We start from the raw sequence: 18,669 nt of genomic DNA on the forward strand, positions 1-18,669 counted from the left end.
ATGTCTACCAACGGCGAGACAACCGGCAACGGAGCGCCTCCAGTCAGCGCAACTGGCCCGGCTACAGCAGCCATCCCGCCCCCAGCCTCGGCCGCCAGCCGGCCTGTCGCCTCCCTGCGGCTGCCCCCGTTCTCCACGGAGGAGACGGAGCTCTGGCTGTCGCAGGTTGAGTGCGCGCTGGGGGTGGCTGGAATCACCGATGACCTCACCCGCTACCAGGTGCTGGTGGTTAACCTGCCCACCGAGGTTGCCGTTCAAGTGAGGGATGTTATCAGCAGCCCAGCACCGTCATATGCCACCCTGACGGCGGCCCTTCGAGAGAGGCTGGCCCAGTCTCGTGCCTCTCGCCTGGAGGCTCTACTGCGGCACCAGCAGCTCGGCGACCAGAGGCCTTCTGAACTCCTGCGCCGCATGCAGGGGGAGCTGGCCATGGCAGGCGTCCTGCCAGCAGACAACGGCCTGCTGAGGACGCTGTACAAGCAGCGCCTCCCCCAGTCTGCCCGAGCCGCCCTCTCCCTGCTGCCAGAGGACATTCCACTGCCAGAACTAGCTGCAGCGGCCGACCGCTTCATGGAGGCCAACACTCCGGCACTGTCCGTCAGTGCAGTGCACCAAGCGCCACAGCCGCCCAACCAGTCTGCACTGGACCAGCTGACCGCCTCCGTCGCTGCCCTCACGGCTGCCATCGGTCAGATGCAGACCGACGTGACCAGCCTGCGTCAGGGCAACTATGGCCAGCAGGACCAGCAGCACCGCTACAGAGGTCGATCAAACAGCCGCCACTCCAGGGCCCGCTCACCGTCCCAGAGGCGGGGGCAGCAGCAGCAGCTGAACCAGCTCTGCTTTTATCACCACAGGTTCGGAGCAGCTGCACGCAAATGCTCGGAGCCCTGCTCGTGGACACCAGCCCAGCAGGAAAACGGCCAGGCCTGAAGGGAGCAGCGCCTGATCCCTCGGGCCAGCAACAACTGGCGCGCCTCCTCCACGTGAGCGACGGTTCGCTCACCCTGATGGTCGACACAGGCGCCCAGGTGAGCACCCTGCCACCAGCCAGCGTGCCTGCCAACTCCAGCCTGGAACCAGCCATCGGACCCAGCCTCAAGGCAGCAAACGGCTCATCCATCGCTGTCCATGGACAGGTGCGGATCCCGCTGGAGCTGGGGGGCTGCCAGTTCCCCTGGACGTTCCTGGTTGCTGACACCACCACGGCCATACTGGGAGCAGATTTTCTGCGCCATCACCAGCTGTCCATCGACATGGCAGCTGGCACCCTGAGCCTGCCGTCTGGGGTTGTGGTAGCGACAGCTGCTTCTACTCACCCTGACACTCCAGCAGGCATCCGAGGACTGCAGCTCACAACAACTCTGGAATACCTCTGGAGTGAGTTCCCTGATGTGACCACACCCCCTGCTGGACCAGCCAAGGTGGTCCACAACACCACCCACCACATCGAGACCACTGGACCGCCTCAGGTGTCTAGGCCCCGCAGACTGGCCCCGGACAAGCTGAAGGCAGCCAAAGGAGAGATGGCCATGCTCCTGGACAGCGGCACGTTCAGACCGTCAAAGTCCAGCTGGGCATCACCAATCCACCTGGAGCCGAAGGGACAGCCTTGACAATTCCGTCTCTGTGGGGACTACAGACGTCTCAACAAAGCTACCATCCCTGACCGCTATCCTCTTCCGCATATCCAGGACTTCTCATCCAACTTACATGGCACTACTGTCTTCTCCAAGCTTGACCTCCAGCGCGCCTTCCATCAGATCCCCGTTGAGCCTTCCGACATTCCCAAAACCGCTCTAACCACTCCATTTGGCCTCTTCGAAGCACAGATGATGCCGTTCGGCCTCCGCAACGCTGCCCAGACGTGCCAGCGCCTGATGGATGAGGTGCTCCGAGACCTGCCTGGCTGTTTCGTCTACATAGACGATATCCTGGTGGCCAGCGAGTCGGCCGCCCAGCACAGAGAGCACCTCCACACCGTCTTCAAGCGCCTCTCTCAGCACGGCATCAAGGTGCACAAGGCAAAGAGTCAGCTGGGGGTGGCCGAGCTGGACTTCCTCGGCCACCATGTCTCGTCGGCAGGCATCTCGCCTCTCCCCAGCAAAGTGAAAGCCATCACTGACTTCCCAACCCCACAAACGGAGCGCCAGCTGAGAAAGTTCATCGGAATGGTGACCTTCTACCATCGCTTCCTGCGTCGAGCAGCTGACCACCTGCAGCCACTGTACAGCCTGCTCACCCTCAAGTCCACCTCACGACAGGACCGCCCCCTGGTGTGGACGGAGGAGGCCTCCAAGGCCTTCCAGCAGAGCAAGGATGCGGTCTCCTCTGCTGTTCTGCTCACCCACCAAGTGCCCAGCGCGCCTATCAGCATCCAACCCAGTAAACATGCCGACGTCGGCCCGACGTCGGGCCGAGGCTCGGCCCGATTTCGGCCCAACGTCGGTTCAACCTCGGGCCGACATTGGCTGGACGTCGGATATGCCCGCATGTTCCGACGTCCAGCCGAAGTCCAGCCGACGTCGAGCCGACGTCGGGCCGAGGTCGTTTGCCGAGGTTGACGAGATCGTTCGTCGTTGGACCGACGGGGCCGACGTCGGCATGTTTATTGGGACTACGCGCCAAAAATATCAACCGGCGGCGGGATTCGAGCCCCCCAGTCGCCGACGTCGGCATGTTTAGGCCAAAAGTATCAGCCTGCGATGGGATTCGAACCCCGTGTGATTTGAACGGGAGGTTAGTGCGCTAACCACTACACCACGCAGCCAGATATCAAATTCAGTTTGTTTTGTTGGGTTATGCCCTTTCGGTCTGACAAGACCATTTCAGAGCCGGAAAGATGATAGGATGGAGACATTGGTCTTCTTGGCGAGCACCCTGGGTCCAGTTCATATAGAGTCCCTGGTCCCATTGCTGTTACGTGACACTTATTGAAAAGGGCGACCCCGCAATGGATTCATATAGCCACTCTTACACACCTGCACCAACGTTTCCCATAGTGTCCCTTTGATAAGTGGCACTTTGGCAAAGTGACACTTGCCGACTGGCCTTTCTATATGAACTGGGCCCGGCCCTGGTGATGGTGAGTTGCCGGGGCTGAGCCTGACCAAAGGATAGGCCGAGCAGCCCCCAAGCACTGACCGCACCCGGCTACGGGCGAGCTCGGCTTACGGGCAATCCCAAATGGGATAAAGTTTCCCGTCCAGTCCGGATCAGGGGGTTGCGGCGTGGAGGAAGATTTGAGTTTCCTGAGGATATTTCGAATACAGAAGCTCTTTATGAAACATGAAACATGTATTTTATATTATTTTAACGGTCAAAACAACGGCCGATGTCGGTCCGACGTCGCCCCGACGTCGGCCCGACGTCGGCTGGACCTCAGCAATTGATCGCGGTCCGACGTCGGCCCGACGTCGGCTGGACCTCGGCTGGACGTCGGTACATGCGGGCATATCCGACATCCAGCCGACGTCGTGCCGAGGTTGGACCGACGTCGGGCCGACGTCGGCGTGCGGATGCCGAGTTGCCGACGTCACCCCGACGTCGGCCGACGTCGGGCCGACGTCGGCATGTTTACTGGGAAGCGGACGCCTCAGACACAGGCGTGGGAGCTGTCCTGCAGCAGTTCGTGTCCGGTGCCTGGCAGCCGCTCGGCTTCTTCTCCCGCGGCCTGAGGAAGCCAGAGACAAGGTACAGCACCTTCGGCAGGGAGCTGCTGGCCGTCTACCTGGCCATCAAGCACTTCAGGCACGCCGTGGAGGGCCGCCAGCTGGTGGTTTTCACTGACCACAAGCCGCTGACGCACGCCATCGCCTCTGCCTCGGACAGCCACTCACCGCGTGAGTCGCGCCAGCTGGATTACATCCTCCAGTTCACCTCGGATGTGCGACACGTCCCCGGCGCCGACAACGCCGCAGCTGACGCGCTGTCCCGAGCCGTCTGTATGCTGACCAGCCCCAGCCCGGCCGTCGACGACTTCGACGAGCTCGCCGCCTGTCAGCAGGAGGATCAGGAGCTGGCCCGCTTCCGATCCACCCAGCACGGACTGCAGCTGCGAGACGCCCGTCTCCCCAGCGGCCGCACCCTGGTGGTTGACGAATCGCAGGCCGCGCCGCGCCCGTGGATCCCGGCGCCGCTCCGGCGCGCCTACTTCCGGCACGTGCACGACCTGGCCCACCCGGGCGTGCGCGCCACCGTCGACCTGGTCACGCGGCGGTTCGTGTGGCCGTCGGTGAAGAGGAACGCCGCACTCTGGGCGCGCACCTGCATCCCGTGCCAGCGCACCAAAATCCACCGGCACACGACAGCGCCGCCCGCCTCGTTCCCGCCCCCTGCCGACAGGTTTCGACAAGTGCACGCCGACCTGGTCGGCCCGCTGCCGCCGTCTGAGGGCTACTCTTATCTTCTGACGGTGGTGGACCGGTACAGCCGCTGGCCGGAGGCGATCCCGCTGCGCGGCATCACGGCGCGAGAGGTCGCCCGGGCGCTGATCTCCGGCTGGATCTCTCGGTTCGGCGTCCCGGACGAAATCATCACCGATCGGGGCAGCCAATTCGAGTCGGCGCTCTGGGCTGAGCTGTCCGCTCTCCTCGGCTGCGCGCGGCGCCGGACCACGGCGTACCACCCCCAGGCCAACGGGATGGTGGAGCGCCTGCACCGGCAGCTCAAGGCCGCGCTGCGCGCCGCCGCGCCCGCCCACTGGACGGAGGCTCTACCCCTGGCGCTGCTCGGCATCCGCGCGGCGCTCAAGCAGGACCTGGGCTGCAGCACTGCCGAGCTGGTCTACGGAGCGCCGCTCCGCCTGCCGGGCGAGCTCATCGCTCCGTCCGCCTCCGAGCCGCCGACACCGGCCTCATTCGCCGCCAACCTGCAGCGCACCATGGCGGCGCTGCGTCCGACGGCGCCACGGACCGCATCAGCCGCCCCGTCCTACGTGCCGCGCGCCCTGGAGCACGCCTCGCACGTGTTCGTGCGCCAAGACGCCGTGAAGCCGCCGCTCGCCCACCGGTACGCCGGGCCGTACCGCGTGTTGGCAAGAACGCCAAAAACAATCACCGTGGACCGCGGCGGCCGCCCGGACGTCATCTCACTGGACCGGGTGAAGCCGGCCTACCTGGCCTGCGCCGCGCCGGCCACGCCCCCGCCTACCGCCGCCCGCCCGCAGCGCACAGCGGCCGCGGTCCGACACTCAGCGCCGGAGCTCTTCATCGCTCTACCGCCTGCGCCGGCTGACGGATCCCCGGCTCCTGCAGCACGAGCGACGGCGCCGCTCGCCCCGCCGGCGGCCCGTGCGCCGCCCGCGCCGCCACCGGCCGGCGCGCCGCCTGCCGAGCCACGCCCACCGACTGCACCGGCCGCTCGGCGTGCTGGCGTCCGCCACGGACCCGCCGCGTCGTCCACCGCGTCGCCGCCGGCGCCCATCCTGCGGACTCGGTCTGGCCGTGCTATACAGCCGCCTGCCCGTTACCGTCGCGTCACCTTCGCCGACCCTCCTGGCCGACGCGTCTAGGGGGGGAGCCATGTGGGCCCGGCACCGACGCTACCGCCCCGTCGGCCGTGCCGGACCTCACTAGCGCCACATCATCGCTGCTAGCGCCATATCGCCGCTGCGCCGGCACATATAACCTGCGTGTGTACCGCTAGGTGGCACCACATTTTGTCTAGTATTGGAGCTTGTTATTCATATATCACATTTACCTCCTTGCTTTACAATTATTCATAGTAAATTATTTCGTATGTAAATTATCAACATAGCCGACAATCATTTCTCAAACCGTATTTATTATTAACATATTTTCTGTATTTTCAACTCTGGAGACGCTACTCTTTCTTCCGTTTATGGTTCTGTTCCGCGACGCACGTGTTTACCAAGTCTTTAATATACCCACGTTATTATCACCATTCAACACGCGTTCTGATATTATATGAAGTAGCGGCCAAGGACAGTATAACTACGCTACATTCATGTGGGCCCGGCACCGACGCTACCGCCCCGTCGGCCGTGCCGGACCTCACTAGCGCCACATCATCGCTGCTAGCGCCATATCGCCGCTGCGCCGGCACATATAACCTGCGTGTGTACCGCTAGGTGGCACCACATTTTGTCTAGTATTGGAGCTTGTTATTCATATATCACATTTACCTCCTTGCTTTACAATTATTCATAGTAAATTATTTCGTATGTAAATTATCAACATAGCCGACAATCATTTCTCAAACCGTATTTATTATTAACATATTTTCTGTATTTTCAACTCTGGAGACGCTACTCTTTCTTCCGTTTATGGTTCTGTTCCGCGACGCACGTGTTTACCAAGTCTTTAATATACCCACGTTATTATCACCATTCAACACGCGTTCTGATATTATATGAAGTAGCGGCCAAGGACAATATAACTACGCTACAAACCCTCGCCGGACCTATTGGTTTTCTAAATACGCGCCGGCCGAGGGGGGGGGGGGGGCGAGTACGACCCCCCCTCGCCGTTTTGCCCCTGGTGGAGCTAGCGCGTCGCGGAAAAAACGAGCGTGTGCGCCGTTACGAGACGCAGAGATTGGTACCCGATTTTAAGGTCCTAGGTCAACCGGTGACCTCTGAGGTCAGGTCAAGTGCCCCAGGGTACGGTTCAGTTTTTGGTGAATAACGTCGCAAAAAAACTGCCGCAGAGCCGCGATTTTGGCAGCATCGTGTTCGCCTCGCTCAGGCGCGTCGAATGATATACTTTTTGTTCGGGTCAGGTCAACTTAGGGTGTTGACCTCAGGTCAAGGTCAGGTCAGTACCCCCAGGTCACGAAGTTGGTCGAAAGAGGTCATGTCGCATATCATTCGATTCGGCAGGTCTTCCTGAGGCCATTGGTGGCTTTCTCGACTCGCTAGCTCAATTTGGTCGGGAGTTATTGACGAAAAACTAATATGACCTTGATGACGTCATAAATGACGTCACGGAAGGTCAACATTGCAAAAGTGACGCATCTAACCTTGCAAGGAGTGCATCAAGTCACGATTCTGTGTGCTTGAGATAGTTGGAGATCGTTCCCGGCGCCAGAATAGCAGTTTTCATTTTTCCCCATTGACTTAAAATGGTGAGGTCACGAAAATGACCTGACCTCATATGACCTTTAGGAAAAATCCGAGATATACAAGTTGTGAGACTCATAATGAATACTAGATCCTGCAAGTTTCATTTCCCTGTGACATCTCCTCTGGCAGTGAGGGCGTTGCGAAGTTGCGACATCTGAAGACCGTGCAGAGGTTCACTTATGACGTCATAGGTCAGTGACCTGACCTGACCCAAAAATGCGGTTGGTGTCAAAAGATGCGGCTTGGATCAAAGGTCAGGTATGCCAAGTTTCAGCTCTCTATCGCCAGCGTGTTCGGAGCTATCGCGAAAAAAACCCTATTGGGGGGGGGGCGGCACCCGCCCCCCCCCCTCGGCCGGCGAGGGTTAAGTTAATTGTTACTCATTTGTTATTCATTTGAAACGTCGGGCAAAAACCTCAATTTTTAATATTTACTTTCAGTCTTAGTTTAAAACAAATGAATAAAACAATAAACTTATCCCGCGACCGCCTGGGGGGTCGGATCCGACCACCCCCCTCCGTTTTTCTTGAATAACTCATGAACCCCTTTCGCTATCTACTTGAAACTTGGCATACCTTCTCCCCCATCAATTTGACGTCTCCTGTTTTTAAGATTTTTTTTTCAATTTTTAAGAAAAAATTCCCAAAATTTTTTGATATATATCGATTTTAGTGATGTAACTACATGGCGTTTTTAGTCAAAAAGTGGTAAATGTTTAAAAAATCGCCAAAAATCAGAGTTTAACCTTCCAGGCGGTGGGGGGGGGGGGGCATTTTTTGCCCCCCTTTAGTTTTTTCGATATATCTCGAGAACCGCTGCGCCGATCGTCACCAAACTTTCAGTACCCTCCCGGGAGCAGCTAGCGCACATGGTGACCAAAAATTTTTCCAAAGGCTATAATAGGTTGGCCGCTAATGACGTCAGAGTGACGTCATTTTTGCCATTTTCGACCCCAAAAAAGGTTTCGCGGGAAGAGCTGTCAGGCCTACAGCTTTAGAAATACAGAAAAATGTTTTAGACATAAAAGGTGTGGAATTTAAAGGGCTACAAAACTGCTATTTCGGTTTTTCAATTTTTTTGGATTTTGACCCCCAAAAATTAAAAAATAGATTTTTTGAATATAATAGCCAAAAAATCCAAAAAGTTTTTTGAATTTCGGAAAAACCGGAATATATGTGATAGCCCCTACCGCCTTCTATCTACATACCAAATTTGAGATCGATACCTCTTTTTTTGGCCAAGTTATAGCGAAAAAACTGTTCAAAATTGATGACGTCAAATTTTCAAACTCAATTTTTAGCAATTCTAGACCTCGTAGCGCAAACCAAAGACCACCATTAGACTCTCCGTGACGAGCTGCATCGAATCAATACCCATTTTATGCAAAAATATCAACTTTGAAATTTGACCTTTTTTGACCTGACCTTGACCTGACCTCCACCAGAAAGTGACCTAAACCGTGCCTGATGGTCTTGTAACCAACACCATTGAGTTGGAAATGAAAAACTGGCCATAAAACATGCATCGCATAACCTTAGTAAAGTTGGGCTCATGTGGTGACCCTTGGTGACCTTTGGTGACCTGACCTGTGACCTGACCTGGTATGACCAGTGACCTCTAATAGCAACATATGTACTAGACAACTGACGCCTTATCGCTGATTTTCGACAAAATGCGTTTTACTCGGTGTTATAGCGCTTTCCCTAGAAGCCCCGTGAACGGTGAAACATTTTATCTTTGACCTGACCTGTGACGTCATCGGTGACCCCGAGGTCAATGAAATTTGGTTTCCCTCGACAAATTTGACAGGGCTATCGAACGCCGTTTGAATTTTCCGGATCCGTCCAGTAGTTTCGGAGATACGGGGGGGGGGCAAAAAAGTGCCCCCCCCCCACCGCGTGGAAGGTGGCTGGTAGGCCCACCGCCTGCCGGGTTAAAGCAAATTGCATATTAAGGACAAGAAAAGACGCAGCTCAACGAGTTCTTTAAAATGGCTATCTCGGATTTTCCATAAAATGCGTTTTTCACCCCTAAAAATTCAAAAAACTATATTTTTTTGAAAATAGCAAATAAAATCCAAAATGTTGGGAATTTCCAAAAAAAAAACGGAATATATGTTGTAGAGCTCTATTAGAACATAAGATGTCCCAAATTTCAACTTTCTATCTTGATTTTTGACCCCCAAATTGTAAAAAATAGCTCCAACATGCATAGGGCATGGTGAGGTCATAAGCATTTTCGTGAATTAGAGGCACTTCTGAACATCGCATGTGAAAACAAATGGCACCACTAGATTTCTGGGACAAAGTTCTTTCAGAAAAGTGCATTTTTATGTCAAAAATAAAAAGTTGAAAAATTGAATTTTTTTCTTAGCCCTCGTTTAGTTATGTATAGTATAAATAAACGATTTTTTTATGCTTTCAATGCACACTTATCTCTAGCACAGTGACTTGGGGTCACATATAACCATTACCATCGGATTCGGCGTGAAAAAATAAGCCATAAAACATGTGTCGCACGCCCATGTAGCAGAAAGTGAAAACCGTGACCTTTCGTGACCTGACCTGACCTTGACCCGTACTTCGTATGACCCCTATACGCACATGGTACCTTCACTAGGCCTTTGAGGTCATTTTTGGTGAGTTTCGAGCAGCAGCTATCGATTCCGCTGTCCGTAAGCCGATTCATGCAAAACCCCTAAATTTGACCTTTGACCTGACCTTGACCCGAAAGTTGACCTCAATCTTAAAATCTTAAGAGTGCTTTGGGAAGGTCTCGTAGAGACCTTTCGAACGCCGCCTCGCGGGGCTCGATACGACCATTGGTTCTCGAGATAACAGGGGGGGGGGGGTCGGATCCGACCCCCCCCCCCCCCAGGCTGTCGTGGGTACGGAAATAGCCATGCGGTGCCGGGTTAAGGCCTTCCTGTATGCTCAGCAAAACATAAACTTGGTTACTTATATGTCATCCTTCCGTCGAGAGGCAGAATGCACAACCCTTACCAGACATCACTGATATGGTACGGTGTGAATGTGGTGTCACGTACTTTGTGTCTATTATGATGATGCCATGTTCATTTACCCCATGTTATATCGGCTTTATCGGTCCGTGTCAGGTGAAAAGCCACTTTTTGCTGTGGACCTTCGACAAAACTACACAGCTAAACCTGAATCTGAATACACTGCCACTGACACCTGACAGACATTGATCGCTGACCGGTCTGCCGGCCGACACCACATGACAGCCACAGCACCTCGCTGGAACCGCGATCGGTCCCGGCGTGCAGGCCCTGGGGGTTCGCATGACTACATATAATCACCATTAGCGCCAGTCGATAGAGCAGAACAACACGAAACTTAAGAGAATAGCATCACGGTTAAGATCTCATGATAAGCCTATCACAGCTACATTCACGTTGTTTTTGCAAGTCCACCGATGACCGAACAATTCGATCCAATCGCCTAATGAGTAGCTTCCTTGACAACGAGCTCATTCTTTTTTAAACACTTAGCATACAAAAACCGGTTTTTATGGTTCATAAACTGGTTTTCAAAGACAGGTTCAACGGCAGAAGACTGATTTATACGAGAAAAACTAGGTAGCCACAAAATAAGCGATTGATAAAACAGTCGGATTAACCCGCGCCAGACCGCCAGGTCCTTTTTCATAACGTGGAGGGTCATGGGGGGGTCCGCACCCCTCTCGCAATCGATTCCTATTACACTTTGAAACCCCGAAACTACAGGGTATGTGGAAACTTAGGTGACTCTAGGTCAATAATGGCCGTTTTACGACGGACTACCCGGCGAGTGCACCTAATTTGACCAAATCTGCTTCTAATCTCTTTTACAGCAAATATCTGTATTTTATGAATTTATTTAAGTGTTTTCATCGATGATACTCTCTGATAATATGACAAAGCAGGCATATAAGCAATTAGTGCAGCCCCAGCTGATAGCTAGTAAGACACACTGAACCTGATTTGACCAAATCTGCACCTAATCTGTGTCAAATATGCACCAGATGTGTACCAGATGGCCGTCGTGAAAACGGCTATTAAGGCTGGTTTTGGGGTATAAATGTAAACATTTTGTTAACCCGCGACGTGGTGGTGGTGGGGGAGGGGGTCATTTCACGCCCCCCCCCCCCTCAGATTTTTGTGAATGCCTCAAAAGCAGCGGAGTGCAGCGCCGCCGTTTCTTAGCACACCTGTTCCTACATGTTTTCCGCACATGTTGTGGAAATTTCAGACCCAGGTCGTGCAAGGTCAGGCCACCAGGTCACTTTAACTGACCTCACCTCATAAAAAGTTTCAATGTCGACCATAGCTACCCCGATTCTTACCTGGTCAGCGATTGGCCCATCGATTTGAACTTACAGCGATTGATAAGAGCAACACTGCGTACAAAGTGTACCTTTAACCCTCGCCGGCCGAGGGGGGGGGGCGGGTGCCGCCCCCCCATAGGGTTTTTTCGCGATAGCTCCGAACACGCTGGCGATAGAGAGCTGAAACTTGGCATACCTGACCTTTGATCCAAGCCGCATCTTTTGACACCAACCGCATTTTTTGGTCAGGTCAGGTCACTGACCTATGACGTCATAAGTGAACCTCTGCACGGTCTTCAGATGTCGCAACTTCGCAACGCCCTCACTGCCAGAGGAGATGTCACAGGGAAATGAAACTTGCAGGATCTAGTATCCATTATGAGTCTCACAACTTGTGTATCTCGGATTTTTCCTAAAGGTCATATGAGGTCAGGTCATTTTCGTGACCTCACCATTATCCCTCGCCCCGTTGGGGGGGGGGGGCCATTTTGGCCCCCCCCTGTGGTTTTTCCTGAATAGCAAGAAAACGGCGGCGCGCAGCGCCGCCAAATTTTCAGTACCTTCCCGGGCATCAATTTGACACCTTCACACCAAATTTCAAGTCTTAGGTCACCTTAGGTCAGGAGTTATTGAGGTCAAACTGAGGTCATGTTCGAGCAAAAATGAGCAAAAAACATGCAATCTTGAAACGCTCACCAAATCTACAGTTATCAAGCAATTTCAAAGTTCTTTATATGGTCTAGTAGACAAAAAGCGGCGCTACAAAACTGCTATCTCGGATTTTCAAAATTTTTGGTTTTTGACCAAAAAAAAATTCAAAAAACTGATTTTTTTAGAAAAACTTTGGAAAAATCCAAAATTTTTCCGAATTTCGAAAAAACCGGAATATATGTGATAGTCCCAGCGCTCTTCTATCTACATACCAAATTTCAGATCGATATCTCGTTTTTTGGCCAAGTTATAGCGAAAAAACTGTTCAAAAATGATGACGTCAAATTTTTGAACTCAATTTTTAGCAATTCTAGACTACGTACGGCAAAACAAAGACCACCATTGAACTCCCCGTGACGAGCTGCATCGATTCGATACCCATTTTATGCAAAAATAATAACTTTGAAATTTGACCCAATTTGACCTGACCTTGACCTGACCTTGACCTGACCTTGACCAAAACGTGATCTAAGCTGGCCCCAAAGGCTACCTGGCCCATATAATCGCATTTGTCATGTAAAATGGACCATAAAACATGTATCACACGACACTTTCATATTGTGACCCCCCCGTGACCTGACCTCTGTGACCTGACCTGGTATCAGTGACCTCAAATAGCAAAATATGTGTTTGAAGAACATTTCCCAATCGATGATTTTCAATGAAATGCATTTTACTCGATTTTACAACGCATTTCTTGAAGTGCCTGTAAACGGTGAAAATTGGACCTTTGACCTGACCTGTGACGTCATCGGTTTGACCTAGGTCAATGAAATTGGGTCACAAGGTAGTTCCCCGTTGGGGCTATCCAACGCCGTTTACCGCTTGTCGCTATGTTGCGTGGTTCTCGAGATCTTAGGGGGGGGCCAAAATGGCCCCCCCCAACCGGGCGCGTTGCTCGGCAGAGCCCAACGGGGCGCGGGTTATAAGTCAACGGGGAAAAATGAAAACTGCTATTCTGGCGCCGGGAACGATCTCCAACTATCTCAAGCACACAGAATCGTGATTTGATGCACTGCTTGCAAGGTTAGATGCGTCACTTTTGCAATGTTGACCTTGCGTGACGTCATTTATGACGTCATCAAGGTCATATTAGTTTTTCGTCAATAACTCTTGATCAAATTGAGCTAGCGAGTCAAGAAAGCCACCAATGGAATCAGGAAGACCTGCCGAATCGAATGATATGCGACATGACCTCTTTCAACCAACTTCGTGACCTGCGGGTGCTGACCTGACCTTGACCTGAGGTCAACACCCAAAGTTGACCTGACCCGGACAAAAAGTATATCATTCGACGCGCCTGAGCAAGGCGAACACGATGCTGCCAAAATCGCGGCTCTGTGGCCGTTTTTTTGCGAAGTTATTCACCAAACACTGAACCGTACCCTGGGGCACTTGACCTGACCTCAGAGGTCACCGGTTGACCTAGGAACTTAAAATCGGGTACCAATCTCTGCGTCTCATAACGGCGCACACGCTCGTTTTTTCTGCGACGCGCTAGCTCCACCAGGGGCGAAACGGCGAGGGGGGTTGTACCCGCCCCCCCCCCCTCGGCCGGCGCGTATGTAGAAAACCAATAGGTCCGGCGAGGGATATCCCGGAATTTCTATATCGGTGACCTAAGGTCAGCGGTCAATTTTGCAGCCTCCCCATTGTAAGTTAATGGGAGATAATTGAAATGCGCCTCTTTTGCCCCCCTGCTGAAAAGCTGCCCCGTTTGCACTCCCCCCGTCCGGGGGGGGGGGTGTTGCCCCTCCGGGGCAACACTAATGCCCCAAGCAGCGTCTGAGTTTTGGTGGTATTTAACCCGGCAGGCGGTGGGCCTACCAGCCACCTTCCGCGCGGTGGGGGGGGGCACTTTTTAGCCCCCCCCCCGTATCTCCGAAACTACTGGACGGATCCGGAAAATTCAAACGGCGTTCAATAGCCCTGTCAAATTTGTCGTGGGAAACCAAACTTCATTGACCTCGGGGTCACCGATGACGTCACAGGTCAGGTCAAAGATAAAATGTTTCACCGTTCACGGAGCTTCTAGGGAAAGGGGCATTCCACGTCAAGTGAGACAAAAAATGACCATTTTGAACCTCACCTCCTCCGATTTTTGCGAAACTTTGTGAAACTACTCATCTGTATGTGAAAAGAAAGGAGACATGTTTTTGTCAAGATATGACGTCACGTTTCCGAGATACACGTCATCAAACATTGACTTAGGCAAGGCACATTATCATCTTTAAAGCGTCATAACCATTGAAGTTTTAGACATATCACCATGAGACAAAGTGTGAAATGGAGGGAATAGATCAGGCTTTAATTTGAGGATAACAATATTGACATAGTTAACTAATTAATGAACTAAATTAAAATTCAAAAAATAAATTTTGATTTTCTGAAAAATGGGTACCCTTCGATTTTGCTGATTTTCTCATATTTTATTCTCCCATACATAAGCTACATCATATAAAAAATCCAGAATGGGCAGACGTCTACGTAACTGCCTTTTGGACTTCGGAATGTCTGGCACTCGCGTGTTTCGTTTTAGCAACCAAAGAGAGGCGCTACCCGGAGATGCTTCTTTCTGCCCCAAACCAAAGCAAACCTAGCCTGACCTGACGTGACCTGACCTAATCTAACATGCGTAAATATGTACAGCCCTCACGGCAGTTGCCGACTGGCCAAATGCTACTTAGATACGAACATTAGCCCTCACGACATTTGCCGGCTGGCCAGATGCTATACTTAAAAAACGAATGCGTGTTCAAACACTTGAGGCTAACCGGCCACGAGCCAGCCACCTTTAGATTACGAGGTGGGTACACTCGGCACACTAACTACTAAGCCACGGAGATAGCTGGTCATCGCGGAGATGTAAGCCAGTTTTTTTAATGATGGAATTGGGCATTCTCCGGGCAGCGCCTCTCTTTGGTTGCAAGAAGGAAATACGCCTGACTCTCCCAGCGCTAGGGGAGAAAGGCCCGGTTTAGCCAAAAAAAGGTATAAAAAAATGAATTTGAATTGTAGGTGGGGCGGTGGGGAACTTTATCGTGTGCCAATTTCATGGCCCTAGATCAATATCTTCAAGATCAAATGAGGTTAATCGTGATGAAATTTGCTATGGTGACTATTTTGCGTTTATGCGCCCATAGCTCTAAGAGTTACTGGCCGATTTTCCTATTTCTTCCTTTTTACGACATTTGTAGTATTATGAGAATCTTTAGATAATCTAACCATAAATTTGGCAGTTAGTGGCCTGCTAAGAGTAAGATGTCGCCGGCAAAGGCGCGGGGATCGGCCGACGCGGGAAACGTTTCAGTCACAGATTGTGTTTGCACCCTAATAATTCAATTTTTACCAGTTGGTTTTCGTATTTATTTGACCATTAGTTTGCCTGTACATTTTTAAGCCTTCACACAAAATTTGACACGAATCGATCATAATCAGCGGTAAGAAGCGCAGTGCAAAGATGGAACCGTCCGGCGCCGGCACAGTCTACCATTCAGGCGGCAACGGCCGACGCCGGCCGCCGCGCCGCTCCGGCAAGATGTTTGACTTTACACCGCTATTACCAGAAAAGTTGTGGACCGATTTACCTATTGCTTGCACAGGAGGATTTGCAATTCAATTCTGGACAGATGCTGAAAGTTTGACGTTAATATAATAGTTATGGCGTGAGTTATTGGCGAAAAACAGGTGGGGTTGGCGAAATCCGCCCCTTCCATCGCCCGTGCTACGTTGCACTACTTGTTGCTATATCATCCAAAGTTATCGTTGGCCCACTCTAATTTTCTCAGCACGTATGCCTTACGTGTGGTGGAAGATAATGTCCAAATTTGAGCAAAATCGAAGGGTACCCATTTTTCACAAATTAGATTTTAAGAAATTAATTCAAAATAAAATAAATTCAAAATCACCAAAAAATGTTAAAATTACCAAATTTAACTAGCATAACTCCTCGTGTTCACGTTTCCGTTTGTTTGAAATTAATAGCTTCAAAAATGTTGAAGCTATAGATCTTTCAAGATTACAATACACGTCCAATTCTGCTAAAAAAGCAGAAGTTTAGCGGCTTGTATCTCTGTAGCCCGAGGGCATATGACAAAATCCTTTGACCCTCAGAGGTTTCACCCAATAGCCAACAAGTATACCAAGTTTGAACAAAATCGCAGAGGTGGCCGATTTTGGCTGTCCCGGTTGACATGGAATGCCCCGAAAGCGCTATAACACCGAGTAAAACGCATTTTGTCGAAAATCAGCGATAAGGCGTCAGTTGTCTAGTACATATGTTGCTATTAGAGGTCACTGGTCATACCAGGTCAGGTCACAGGTCAGGTCACCAAAGGTCACCAAGGGTCATCACATGAGCCCAACTTTACTAAGGTTATGCGATGCATGTTTTATGACCAGTTTTTCATTTCCAACTCAATGGTGTTGGTTACAAGACCATCAGGTACGGTTTAGGTCACTTTCTGGTGGAGGTCAGGTCAAGGTCAGGTAACAAAGGTCAAATTTCAAAGTTGATATTTTTGCATAAAATGGGCATCGATTCGATGCAGCTCGTCACGGGGAGTCTAATTGTGGTCTTTGTTTTGCGCTACGAGGTCTAAAATTGCTAAAAATTGAGTTTGAAAATTTGACGTCATCAATTTTGAACAGTTTTTTCACTATAACTTGGCCAAAAAAAGAGGTATCGATCTCAAATTTGGTATTTAGATAGAAGGCGGTAGGGGCTATCACATATATTCCGGTTTTTTTCGAAATTCAAAAAACGTTTTGGATTTTTTTGGCTATTATATTCAAAAAATCTATTTTTTATTTTTGGGGGTCAAAATCCAAAAAATTCGTTAAACTGAAATAACAGTTTTGTAGCCCTTTTAATTCCACACCTTTCAGGTCTGAAACATTTTTCTGTATCTCTAAAACTGTAGGCCTGACAGCTCTTCCCGCGAAACCTTTTTTTGGGTCGAAAATGGCAAAAATGACGTCACTCTGACGTCATTATCGGCCAACCTATCATAGCTTTGGAATTTTTTTTGGTCTCCATGTGCGCTAGCTGCTCCCGGGAGGGTACTGAAAGTTTGGTGACGATCGGCGCAGCGGTTCTCGAGATATATCGAAAAAACTAAAGGGGGGCAAAAAATGCCCCCCCCCCACCGCCTGGAAGGTTAATGCCACGTGCTTACGCTATTTACAAAAAAAACTTTGCTATTCCGTTGCCGCTAAATCATTTCAATTTTATCCTAACTTTGTACCGTTTTTTGTGACATGGTTACCTGACCTGAAATGACTGGGACTTGAAATCATCAGGGAGGTACCAAAAGAATACCCGTTTCTCCATGGGGTATGCCAAATCTGGGGTCGCTACGCGCCGTAATTTGTACGCCATCTGCTAGAAACCTCAGGGGGTACTTACATCACCCGCCCCCCTGGCCGGCCGAGGGTTAACCCGCGACCCGTGGGGGGGCAAAGGGTTCCCTGTGGTTTTCCCCAGATTTCTTAGAAACGGCTGCGAATTTCGACTGGAAAAATCAGGTCCCAGTTCATCTCAGGTCACGAGCTAGAGAGGTCAAACTGAGGTCATATTCGGCGATTTTTCGTCGAGAAAAATGTTCAAGTAGAAAAATCGCAAAAAATCAGGGTTTCAACTTAACGACTCACCAATTGGATCGTAGGTGTAAAAAAGCATTGGCAAACAAAATGGCTATCTCGAAATTTCTAATGTTAAAAAATTTTTGGATCAAGGGATTTTCTAACTCAAAATTTAGATTTGAGAAATTTTTGAACTTTGGGGACATTTAAAGAAACGTTTTATATACTAGAGAACCCCTGATTGGCCTTAAACATTCCAAAATTAACAAAATATCTAAAACTGCCTGAGATATAGCCATTTGAATGACTGGAAATGTAGCCTATTCTTATGACGTCACAATATTTTCGGTATTTGTGCTTGAAATCAGTCATGAGTAATTTTTATGATTCTTGTTAACCTCTTGCTGACTGAATATAACACTTTACGTGAGTAATGTCACTTTTACGTAAAAAAAGTTTTTCGTTGTAAACCGGTACAATTTTACCTTATTTGACCTTGCTGTGACGACATAGGTCCAAGAAAAATGGTTAAGGAGGTTTCTGTGGTTGCATATATGACATGTCTTCATAAAGACTCGAATATTCACAATGCAACATGCCTTTCCTTATGATTCACGAAAGTGCTTTCTGATTGGTCGAGGCTGACCTCTGTTGTGACGTCACAGGTCATCATCCACTCAGATGACTATCCACATGCCATGTTTATCATATATGTACATCATATTCAGACTCGGCTATTGGTTCCGGAGACACGACGGGGGGGGGGGGCTTTGGCCCCTTTGGTTAATGTCGGATTATTTTTGCCGTGTCTTTGGAATCACTGACAATCTGTTGCGGCCCAGCTCATACGGCGTGGGCCGAAGCATAGTCGCCGTGACGTCACCGCTGTTCGCAACTGGCTGCCGCCATGAGTGAGCTCGTACCCCAGTGTGCGCTGTGTGAGCGTCGAGCCAGCAGGTGAAACA

The 18,669-nt window shown here is 50.8% G+C and overlaps 2 protein-coding genes across 2 annotated transcripts; both read left to right on the plus strand.

Annotated features, from left to right (window-relative positions):
• LOC122366003 lies at positions 1-933 on the plus strand. The gene has a single exon (XM_043337733.1). The coding sequence runs from the start codon at positions 1-3 to the stop codon at positions 931-933; it is 933 nt and encodes a 310-aa protein (XP_043193668.1).
• A 77-nt stretch (positions 934-1,010) lies between these two features.
• On the plus strand, positions 1,011-1,616 carry LOC122366005. The gene has a single exon (XM_043337734.1). It carries the CDS (start codon positions 1,011-1,013, stop codon positions 1,614-1,616), a length of 606 nt encoding a protein of 201 aa, XP_043193669.1.
• Positions 1,617-18,669: the final 17,053 nt, after the last annotated feature.

The sequence above is a fragment of the Amphibalanus amphitrite genome, unplaced genomic scaffold (assembly GCF_019059575.1).
Source record: "Amphibalanus amphitrite isolate SeventyFive unplaced genomic scaffold, NRLGWU_Aamphi_draft 000777F_arrow, whole genome shotgun sequence".
In the NCBI taxonomy this organism is placed as follows: Eukaryota; Metazoa; Arthropoda; class Thecostraca; order Balanomorpha; family Balanidae; genus Amphibalanus; species Amphibalanus amphitrite.